At 37.4% G+C, this 12,407-nt stretch overlaps 1 protein-coding gene across 8 annotated transcripts in view; it reads right to left on the bottom strand.

Annotated features, from left to right (window-relative positions):
- The window catches only part of LOC113891147 (putative RNA-binding protein Luc7-like 2), a 56,455-nt gene that overhangs the window by 22,082 nt on the left and 21,966 nt on the right, over window positions 1-12,407 (bottom strand). For all 8 annotated transcript variants that reach the window (XM_027538863.1, XM_027538868.1, XM_027538870.1 and 5 more), the window contains one exon: window positions 1,342-1,440. In XM_027538863.1, coding sequence (XP_027394664.1) covers window positions 1,342-1,440 — 99 coding nt within the window. The remainder of the gene's footprint in view (window positions 1-1,341; window positions 1,441-12,407) is intronic.

Raw genomic sequence — 12,407 nt, forward strand, 5'->3', positions numbered from 1 at the left:
ATGGCTAAGACTCCCTGCTTCCACTACAAAGGGTGTGAGTTTGATCCCTGCTTGGGGAGCTAAGATCCCATATGCCACATGGCAAAAATTAAAACACACACACACACACGTATCTGAAATTAGTAAATAGCACCCCCCACACATACACACAAAATGATGTACACTGAAAGTTCACTGAAAAGGATATATAAATAGATCTTAAATACATGAAAAATTTTCAAACTTACTTATAATAAGAAATGCAAATTAAAATTATACTTATAGTCCATTTCATTTATTAAAGCTGCAAGGAAATCGTGACCAACACACTATATGGCATATGGGAAATAGTTTCAAACATACTTGTGGGAGTTTAAGATTGAAAACCCCACACCCATACATCTAGATGTTGGTGAATTTCTGCAGTATTTTATGCCCAGTGTACGTTAAATCATAACAAATTCACTTAAGGCATTTCCCCAACTGCTCCAGCCCCATATTAAAATTATGTTTACATAGATGACTTCATTTCCATTAGCAGAAGTTCTTGGAAGTTCAAAGAAGTAAATGGGGGGCAGGGGAGGGGAGGTGGCTATTTACTACTTTTCTCCCAAACCAAATAAACCATCTGTTACCTCACTGATAAAATATACCATAAGGTTTATGGTCATCAGTATGTTTTATATAATGCTGATTAGTATGTCTTCTACTTAAAAAAAAGTCACGACTACTCTCATGTTTGTATAACAAGTTTGAGCCTTTTAGATACCTATATAGCATCTTCTATTTCCTCTAATATTTCTTCTCTTAAGCACATTTAAAAAAAAAAAAAAAACAAAATAAAACACTGCCCTTAATATCTTCCCTCTCTTTACACGTATACTTATAGATACAAAAACAAGTATGAATATAAAAATTCAGTTAATTATTAAAGGGTTTTATATACACTAGAAATTAGTTGTTTACATTTTTTTTTAAGTTGTCTACATTTAAAATGGTTATTTTCTTAATCACAAATACCTAATTGGGAAGAACATCCTTAATTTTCAAATCAATGTATGAATTACACAACTTTCACACACTTTCTTAAAATATGCAGTTTCATCTCATATTTTTCAAAATTATCGTTAGGAAAGTACATAATCCTACTAGTTTAGTATTGCCCTTCCTGTGTGTGTTGTGTGTGTTAGTCACTCAGCTGTGTGTCTGACTCTTTTGTGGACTTCCCTTAAACCATCCTTCATATTAACCACAAAAATAAGATGATTTTTCTAAGAGGCTTTTCCATTAAGAAATATCAATCTATATTCAAAATATTTTACTGCAAAAGGTAATCCAACTTGTTAAAACAAAATCACATACATCAAGTTCAAAGAAAAAATCTTGTTCTTTGGATGCGATTTCATAATCTGCTCTTAAAGCCAGGTCATGGACTTTCAGACATTCTCCAAGATCCATTCTCTGGAGGAGGAAAAAAGACACATATTATTAAAACAGAAAACACTTTTTTCAAAAATTCATTAACAATCACAGTTCTCTTCAGAATAATTATTGAGTCATACAGATGCTTCTTTATTTATGGATTTTTCGAATCATGCAAACTTTCATAGACAACTATAAAACTAGGTGCCAGAAAAAACCCAAATGAATTCTATCTACCAACAGATGGGAAAGATGATTACTTTTGTACTTAAGAACAAATAGAAAAGGAAAAGCCTGTCAGAAACTGAAAAAAGCTTCTCACTTCTACCTCAAGACATTTCAGTTGGTTGTTTAAGACAAAAAAAGATAAATTTAAAATCAAACTAGCAGAACGTGTAAACCAAACTGCTGAATTATACTCAATATTCTATGAATAACATTCTAACTTTCAAATAAAGATGAAGTCCTCAAACAACAGACTGGTAATCTTGATATGGATTCCAGACAAGACTCCAGGTGAACTAGTAAAGAGGTACTTTATTAAAACCCATAACAATTTGACAAAGAGTAAGTATCTAGCCCCACTATGATTAGCATATGTCAGGAAAATAAATACCTACTTGGTATTTATTTATACCAAGTTAAGTATTTATTTCAATAAGGAATCTAGTAGGAACCTTCTATGGGGATTCCAATTTGACATTATTTACCTTTCCTGGTGGCTCAGACAGTAAAGAACGTGCCTGCAATATAGGAGACAAGGTTCAATCCCTGGATCGGGAAGATCCCTTAGAAGAGAATGGCTATCCATTCCAGTATTCTTGTCTAGAAAACCCCATGAACAGAGGAGCCTGGAGGGCTAGAGTCCACAGAGTCACAGAGTCCCCAGTCAACAGGACTGGAGTCTAATGGTTTTACTTTTTCACCCAATTAGAAGATTTCCTCGTATCTGAGACAAAAATTTCTAAAAATCTGTCCATTTTTACATGTATCTGGACAACTGATAAGATCTTTCATGAAATTCTTTTAGAAGCATATTATGTAAAAAAAATGGGCTTGCTGTAAAGATAATTAGATGTGATTAAAGGTGATCATGGCATCTGGTCCCATCACTTCATGGCAAATAGATGGGGAAACAGTGGAAACAGTGGCAGACTTCATTTTTTGGGGCTCCAAAATCACTACAGATGGTGATTTCAGCCATGAAATTAAAAGACGCTTACTCCTTGGAAGGAAAGTTATGACCAAACTAGATAGCATATTCAAAAGCAGGGACATTACTTTTCCAACAAATGTCCGTCTAGTCAAGGCTATGGTTTTTCCAGTGGTCATGTACGGATGTGACAGTTAGACTGTGAAGAAAACTGAGCGCCGAAGAATTGGTGCTTTTGAACTGTGGTGTTGGAGAAGACTCTTGAGAGTCCCTTGGACTGCAAGGAGATCCAACAAGTCCATCCTAAAGGAGACCAGTCCTGGGTGTTCATTGGAAGGACTGATGCTGAGGCTGAAACTCCAGTACTTTGGCCACCTCATGCAAAGAGTTGACTCACTGGAAAAGACCCTGATGCTGGGAGGGATTGGGGGCAGGAGGAGAAGGGGACGACAGAGGATGAGACGGCTGGATGGCATCACCAACTCGATGCACATGAGTTTGGGTGAACTCCGGGAGTTGGTGATGGACAGGGAAGCCTGGCGTGCTGCAATTCATGGGGTTGCAAAGAGTCGGACAGGACTGAGCTACTGAACTGAACTGAAAGGTGATCAGAGCAAAGCAGATTTTCCAATTGGAGTTATGATATCCCATCACTGAAATGTGACAGAATCTCTATAAGGGTGGTAAAAGGGAATACAGTAATTCAAAAAGCTAAATGTTCCTTTTGTATTTATTACACAAATATATATAAAGTAAAACTACAAAAAAACATTGCAGCAGTAAAATTATTCCTTCAACTGAGTCCCCAACTTGTGCCAAGCACTATGTTAGGTGCAAGGGACATAGCACTAAATGACAAAGATATTGGTCTCTGACCTCACGGAGCTGACATTCTAGAAGAGGAGAAGTTAATAATAAACCATATTTGTATCTCTGACCAATGTTAAGTGATCTAGCAAAACAGTAACATTCCTATTACCAGGGGAAGCTACTTGGGATAAGGTTGTCAGAGAAGCCCTTTCTGATGAGGCTACATTCCAACTGGATCTAGAAAAGTGAGAGGAAGCAGACTAACCTTAGGGAAAGCTAAGAAGAGAGTCTTTCAGTTTTACAGATTTAGAAAGCAGATCTTTAAGAAAATATATACAAGTGTAACTCAAGAGGGAAGTTTCTAGAAGCAAGGAACAGGACTAACGTATCCATAGCACACAGGTCTGGGTCTTACCTCTGTATATATTACCTAAAAATGACTCTGCCTATTTAACATTTTTGCAACCACCTGGACATATAGAAGGATATGATCAACAATTCTGTGCAATATCCCAAGCGAAAAAGGATAGTGAATTTACTGGATTAAGATTCAAAAATACTGATATACCAGATTAAATTTAATATGAAGAAATAAGTGCTAAGTTCTAAAGGACTTTCCTGGTGGCTCAGTTAGTAAAGAATCTCTGCCTGCAATGCAGAAGACCCAGGTTCGACCCCTGGGGTCAGGAAAATCCCCTGGAAAAGGAAACAGCAAACCACTCCAGTATTCTTGCCTGGAGAATTTCATGGACAAAGAGGAGCCTGGTGGGCTACACACAATCCATGGGGTCACAAAGAGTCGGAAATGACTAAATGACTAATATTTTCACTTTCACAGTTACATCAAAAAATGAAATTTATAAATAACTAAGTATAAGGAAAAAATCAGACAAACTGAAAAACTTGCTAGTCAAGAGTAAGGGTTACAGAGTGGCATGACTGAGATCAAGTTAAGTGATACAATAGTAATTTATAGGATATAATATGAGCAAGTGAGAATACTGTTACTGAAAGCTGGTTTAAAAGCAAGTCCCTCTCTTCCAAAACACACATTCTGTGTGCTAACACATTTCAAAAGTGATATGAATAAATTAGTGTCTCAAAACAAAGCTTTACAAAATAGCCAGAGAACAGATGTAACTAAACTGGAGAATTAAGATGTGAAAAGTCAACTGAAGAACTTTTTAAGATGGAATCAGACAAAGATTGTATTATGGCCCCAAGGGACTCCAGAGACACTTTGGTCATCTTAACATAATACATTCTAATCTAATGCTATTCAAAAGATGGACAAGCTTTCTTGGCAGTTACTTGAGTTTCCAGGTAACAGAGATTCAAATACTGTTTAGACAACTACTTCTTTGGGGTACTCAATAAAGAATTCGAACATCAGGTAACTGTTAGTCTTTCTTCCAACTCTGAGATTTTATGACTATCTTTGGAAAAAAAAAAAAAAGGTTCTCAAAACTGTATTACCTTGGTTCTTAATTATGTAAAGGAATGAATGGGAAAATATAAATAGACAATGTCCTCAGTTATCCTTTGGGAAATAATAAGGACTATTCACCACCATTATAAAAGTCATCACACTAATAGTTTAAAGCAGGCTGGAACCCAACCCCGAGGCTGGAACCAGTCCATGGCCTGTGAAGAACCAGGCCACACATCAGGAAGTGAGCAGTGGGCGAGTGAGCCAAGCTTCTTCTGTATTTACAGCTGCTCCCCATTGCTTGCATTACCACCTGAGCTTCACCTCCTGTCAGATCAGAGGTGGCATCAGATTCTCACAGGAGTGGGAACCAGCCTGTGAACTGCACATGCAAGGGATCTAGGTTGCTCCTTACAAGAATCGCTCTGAAACCAGTCCTTCATATTCAGTCTGTGGAAAAATAATCTTCCATGAAACCAGTCCCTGGTATCCAAAGGTTGCTGCTACTGCTGCTTCTAAGTCGCTTCAGTCGTGTCCGACTCTGTGTAACCCCATAGACGGCAACCCACCAGGCTCCACTGTCCCTGGGATTCTCCAGGCAAAAACATTGGAGTGGGTTGCCATCTCATTCTCCAATGCATGAGAGTGAAAAGTGAAAGTGAAGTTGCTCGGTCGCTTCCGACTCTTCTCGATCCCATGGACTGCAGCCCACCAGGCTTCTCCGTCCATGGGATTTTCCAAGCAAGAGTACTGGAGTGGGGTGCCATTGCCTTCTCCGATCCAAAGGCTGGGGACTACTAAAGTGTCACTGTGATGCTGAGATTTTTCCAGGCTCCAATGCTTACTCTCAATCATTAGTCCATGGATTAACAAACTAAGGAGATTTCCAGTGAGAAGCAACAGCAACTGAAACTTTCTACAGATGTCTGGAAATTCAAAGCTGTTTATTAGGCAATGCTTATTAAAACAAAACAAAACAAATAACTAGAAAAACACTTAATACCCTTTAAAAAAATTGCAGGAAAATAAGAGGAATTAAAGAAGTTAATGGCAAAAGAATGTTCTTACCCTCTGTTACACTAGCCTGTTGATTTAATAATATCTTAATATTACTCATCCCAACAATCCTATTTACACATATTTCCACAGCTATAGTTGTTCATGCTACACTTACTTCATCAAATGTTAAGATGTCAGAGTTGGAAATGCCTTTGATCTTGGGAGCAGTTCTGAATCTGAACTTGGATTTAAATATTATCAGTGGAAGCTTCTGAAAATAGGCCCAAGCCCTAACCTCCAAAAACTGAATTGTAAAAGTCCCCCAGAAGTTTTTAATGCACAGTGTTGTGACTCACTATTTGATCTAGTTTTATCCCCATTTCAAAGAGGACGGAACTGAAGCACACAGACTGCCTTCTTCAGGGCACTCATTAGGAAATCTGGTTAGAGATTTCTGCTCTAACACCTCTTCTGCTTTACTATGCTAATTCCAATTATTTCAGTACTAATTTATCTTTTAGTATTTTTAGTCGACAATCATTCCCCATCACATCTAAAAAAGCTCTGTACTGCAGATATTCAAAGCAGCTGTCTAATGCCTTTACTTCAGCAATCTCCCTTATTTTTATCTTGTGCTTAACTGTATTTCCAATCTGTTTTCAGAAACATGTTAATTGCCTCACTGCGCTTAACCTAAACATCTGTCGTCCACCCATACTATCCTTTGGCAGGAATTCCAGGCTCCCCCCGCCCCCCGCCCGCCTCTATCTTTAAATTCACACCACACAACCAATCAAAACAAAAGCAACTATGTGGATCAAGAACACAATGAACACTAAAAAAAGATCCAATTATGTCACTACAGCAAAGTTGGAATCTGGGTGAAAGGAGTAGAGCTGGGGGAATATGTGCCTTGTGGGGGACTCACGGAAGGGAAAATGTGAGCTCCACAAGGATAAAGACTTTTTTCTACTTTATCCACTACATATCTGGGTCTATACATCAAAATGCTTGAAATATTTAACCTTTACTGAATGAACAAAACTGGGCAGAGAACATTTGGCACAGAGGGTCCTATCCTTAAGCAAGGGTGGTCAAGATGCAAAATTGGACTAGGGCAAAATTGGTCTGAACTCTGAAAAGGGAAGGTCTTCTTAGCCTCTCCTTGGATTTTATCCTTTTGGAGGCTCCCTTTCTTCTTAACTGTTTCGAGCTAGTCTTCTGTTTTTCCCTATGCACTCCTCTCCTCCAGGAGGAAGACTTACTTGGGCTTTTCACTATGGTGGGCTAAAAGCATCTTCAGCTTTAGTCTTGTCTAGCTCACCAAAGTAGATTTGGGGGCCAAAGCTGTAGGAGCTCAAAGAGCCTAGTTATGATGAAAATTCCCCCCCACCCCCCCAGCCCAATAGCCTCAGTGCTTATTTCTTCAGGGACCTATCAGGACAGTATGTGTAAAAAGGCAGATTTTCAATTCTGGATACTAGCCATGTTTTTTCTTCAGTCTGTAACATCATTACTAAGCACTTACACTGGCGTCATATTGTGCACATGAGTATTTAAGAAGCCAAAATAAACTCAACAATTACCTGCCACTGTAAAACTGAGTGAAGGGAAAGTATAGTAATGCTCTTCATGATCCTAGTAATGTAATTAAAAAGCCACCAGAGCCAAGCATGGTAGAACCACACCATGACTAAGCATGAACCTGACTCCATCACTGATGGTGCCAACAGTGCTTTGAACACTAAGTGCACGGATATTTTCTGTTGCTACTGCTTCTCTTTTGAAATAGTTGAGCTTCAAACTGAACAAAATAAAATGTTTGGTCATTTATTTTAACTTAAAATAACTATTTACGATGAAAGCCACAGGAAGAGTTTTAAATTTTTAAATTTAACAAGTAATTTACTCCATAAATTCTTTCCACAAACTTACTCTTGGTGTTTTAATTAATGCACATTTAAATTCTTAGATTATTGGGAAAATGGATAAATTCAGTTCTGCATTTTGCCCTCTCCATCCTAAATCCACTTTTTCCATGAAGTCTTGATCAAATAACTATACCTGATCTTGGTAACAGAATTCTCTTACAACCTCCCAACATTTTATGTTTTACTATTTAACAAAGCTGATTCTGTTAAGTGCTTTTTAACTGTTCTTTTGAAATTCCAACACAGATCAGGTTTGCATAACCCACAACTTAGCCATTTTTAAAGAGACACTGCTGTGAGGTTGAATATTTTGTTTAGATTTTTAGATAATGGTTGAATTAAATGTAAATAAAGATGTATATACAAGCATTCCACTGCCATACTGCACACCAAAAACAAGAGCAATTAAGAGTCATTGGATAAGTAACTTAGGGAATGGCTATATTGTAAAATATTATATCTGCATTTAAAAAATATAGACCACTGATATGGAAACTTCTCCAAGACAAGTGAGAAAAATTCAAAGATGCTATTTGTTAAAACACACACATCACACATACTCGTAAATGCACAGAAAGGAGAGTGGAAGATGTACATTAAATTGTTAACAGTGTTTAGTTCTGGGAAGAGGGGTATGACGAACAAGGGGAAACTTCTATGTTTTATGCTTTTCCTCTTCTACTTGAAGACTATATTGCCAAAGTAATAAATAAAATATGACAGACCAGGCACTGACCTGGTCTGAACTCAGAAAATATCCCATTTTCTCATTATCCCATATCTCATTATCCATTTAACTGTGAGAAATTCACTTAATCTCTCAGAACTTCTCTTTTCTCCAGAACTTCAGGACTGCAGCACAATTTACTTACAGACTGACTACACTGTGGAAGATTCTGAATGTGAATCAACACATGCAGAACTTTCTCTGCGGCAGAGAAGAATGCTGGACTACTTGGACAGGAATATGACATGATAAAACCTGTTTCAGAAGCATTAACACCACACTACTCCTCCTCCTCACAATGATAAAATCTTGCTCTTCCATCCATGTTCAGTGCCCACCTTAAGACCCAGCTTAAGAACAAGAGAAAGCTGAAAAAACTTCGGAAGAAGTCTTGAAATGACAAAACCTGGATACGAGTTTCAGTTATGCCACGATTGTTTTAAGAAGGATGTTTTAATTAGGATGTTTTAACATCCTAATTCCAATGCTGGCACTCAAAACTAACAAACTAAACATGAGTGGCAAATGAAGAGGAATGGGGCCCACTGTGAACGCACCAAGTAGCTCCTGCTTTTCCACCACTTCCCCACTTGTTAACTGCCCATTCTCACTTGAATGTTCTTCCTCCAAGTTCACTTTTTCCTGAGTGGATAAAGAAAAATAAAGCTCTTTGTTTACGATTTCTTAATGAATGTTTTTTCATGAATACAGTAGGAAATATCTCATCCATTTCTAATCTTAGATATGCAAACATAACGGGATAAAATTAAAACAGAAGGCCTTGCCTCACAAAGACCATCTAATCAAGGAGAGAAAGGATATATATAAACAAGATAAAACAAGTGACCACTCGGTAATATGGAGGGTAGGTGCTCCCCTGGGGTTCAGAGAAATCACATGTAGTGTCCTAGGCAGGATTTAAATTTGTAGAGAAACGGTTATTCCAGGCATAGAAAGGCGGATAGGCAATAATGAACATGCTGGGCAAGGACAGCAGTGAGACAACAATGAAAAAATCAGTCTGGTCCAAACAGAGGACCAAACTGATTTATTTATTCAAAGAAGAGACAGATCCAACTGAAGACTTTCAGATTTTTGACCATATATAAATACATAATAGGGAACGACCAAAAGTTTTTGAGTGGAGGCGATATATGCCAAATTTATTTCCTCTCAGGAATAACTGGCTTCTTTTCCCCACATTTAGAACTCTTCAAATGTCATCTCATCAAAATGTTTTCTCCAGTCGTCCTGTCATAGCAGCCCCTTGCCCACCATCCCAGATCTAACCACGCATTTTTGTCACAGGGCTTGCAACATTCCTGAAATCACAGTGTTTCTTTTCACACTTGATTGTGAAAGAACCTTAGAAGGTAAGCTCCCATCACTGAAAGAGAAACCCCGATATACTTGTTATCTCTAGCATTTTTACATATGACACGGAGCAGGTCCTCAATATGTATTTGTTAAGTGAATTAATGAATGAATGCTGATCTCAGCAATCAGTAACACTCCCAGATATTAAAAAAAAAAATTAATTTCTTGAAAGAGAATTTTCTGTTAATTTTTACTGTGAATTTTCTTTACATTTTCCATCTAACCCTCATTAATCTGATACTCTTGCTCACCCTTTTCTATTTCTTCCTCTGCTTAACTTCATTGTTCCAAACACTGTAATAATAAATACAAAAGGGGTAGGGAACACACAAAAATCTACCTAAAGTTAGATATTTTACAAAATTGCATTATACAAACACATCAACATATATGCTTATATTTTTTGACTTTATAGACCAACAAAAAGGCTATAGGGTAATATATAGTCAAGATGTTTTAGTCAATATAAATCAGAGTAAAACATCAAATGTTTTTAAAAGTTTCCTTTGTAACTACCCTTAAATAAGGAAGGATTATACTAAGTCATTTGACCTTGCCACCAGCACATCAAGGTAGAATGCATCACATTAAAAAAAAACATTTTCAGTGATAAGACATTTTATGATTTTGCTTGATGCCTGCGGTTAATTACCTGTACAATAAAAATATGTTTCAAGTTTTCATTTATTACTATGTTTGCTTTGTGTTCACAGTCTGATTCTTCCAAACAATGCATTTATAACTCCATCCCACCTTTCTCAATGAATAGCCTCAGAGAACACACTAATTCAGATTTGTTAAAATGCAATTTTTAAAACTGTTCCTACGTCTAAAAAAGACCTAAAATGTTCAAGAGATTACTGAGTGATGATTCCTAGTTTTTAAATAATAAACATTTATTGAGAGCCATTGTACAGAAAAACAAATGTGTGGGAACTACCTGGCAGTTCAGTGGTTAGGATCCACACTCTTAACTGTGGAGGGTCCAGGTTCAATCCCTGGGGAACTAAGATCCCACAAAACACCCTGCCCCGCCCCCAAAAGAAAAACCAATGTGACAGTGAAATATACTGACCAAGTACCAGGGTATTAAAAACAATCTGCTTGAACAATGACTTCCAGACCTTATTCTTCTTTGCTTGGAAGTTACTGGTCTTTGCTACTTTATAGTGTTTCAAGAGTTATCCTAAATGACAGGTCCAAAATGTTAAGATTTACCTCAAAAAACAAACAAAAGGATGAAGAGGACATTAAGTAATTATAAATGACATAAGGTAGTTGTGTGTAAAATACTTATGAAGCTGGAATATGGGGAGATGAAGCTCAGTATACAACTCTACTTTTACATAGCTGAAATTTAAGTTTCAAAAGATTTTTTCCCTCAAACTGATTCAACAGCACAGAATAAAAATGAAAAGTAAAATTAATTTGTATTTGATCTACAAAGACTGGACATGAGCACAATAGATGCACGTATATTTACATATATGTACTTTTGTATTTAACCATTAATGCAAGTGTCATGGACAAATATGCTGACTGATCTTAACTAGAGACACTAAAGTAGAACAAGACCCAGAGATGGTCTCAGGGTCTCCTTTTAAAAGATTACTTCCACAAGCCTAAAGTATATTAACTTGTTTTAGGAACATGAAATGAATGACTGCAAGATTATTCAGAACAAGAGAAAAAGGTTATTTCCAAAGGACAGAACCACCTGAAGCTGAGCAGTTCAGGGTATTCATATCCCAAGTCAATAATACTCCAAATTATATTCAGGACTTGGTTTCAAATTTGTTTCTTTTTTTAAATGTGGACCATTTTAAGTCTTTTTTGAATTTGTTACAACATTGCTTCTGTTTCATGTTTTCATATTTTGGACTCAAGAGACTGAACCAACACCACCTGCATTTGAAGGCGAACTCCTTACCACTAGGACTGCCAGGGAAGTCCCCAGGACTGGGTTTTTCTTTTTTTTAATCGTAGGATAACTGCTTTACAATATTGTGCTGGCTTCTGCCATACAACAGTGTGAATCAGACACAAGTACATTTATGACCCCTCCCCCTCCTTCCTGAGCCTCCCCGGCCATTCCCCATTCCTATACCTGTCACATTGTACACGATTGAACTCCCTGAATGTAAACTGATACAGCCGCTATGGAGAATAGTATGCAGTTTCCTTAACAAGCTATGAATAAAACTATCATATGATCCAGCAATCCCACTACTGGGCACATACCCTGAGAAAACCACAACTGAAAAAGAACATGTACCCCAATGTTCAGAGCTGCACTATTTACAATACCTAGGACTTGGAAGCAACCTAGATGTTCATCAACAGATGAATGGATGAAGAAGTTGTGCTACATACATACAATGGAATATTATTAGTCAGCCATAAAAAGGACTAGGTTTTTGAGGTGTGGCTGCTGCTAGGCTGCTAAGTCACTTCAGTCGTGTCTGACTCTCTGCGACCCCGTAGACGGCAGCCCACCAGGCTCCCCCGTCCCTGGGATTCTCCAGGCAAGAACACTGGAGTGGGTTTCCATTTCCTTCTCAAATGCATGAAAAGTGAAAA

This window comes from Bos indicus x Bos taurus, chromosome 4 (genome assembly GCF_003369695.1).
Source record: "Bos indicus x Bos taurus breed Angus x Brahman F1 hybrid chromosome 4, Bos_hybrid_MaternalHap_v2.0, whole genome shotgun sequence".
NCBI classification, from domain to species: domain Eukaryota; kingdom Metazoa; phylum Chordata; class Mammalia; order Artiodactyla; family Bovidae; genus Bos; species Bos indicus x Bos taurus.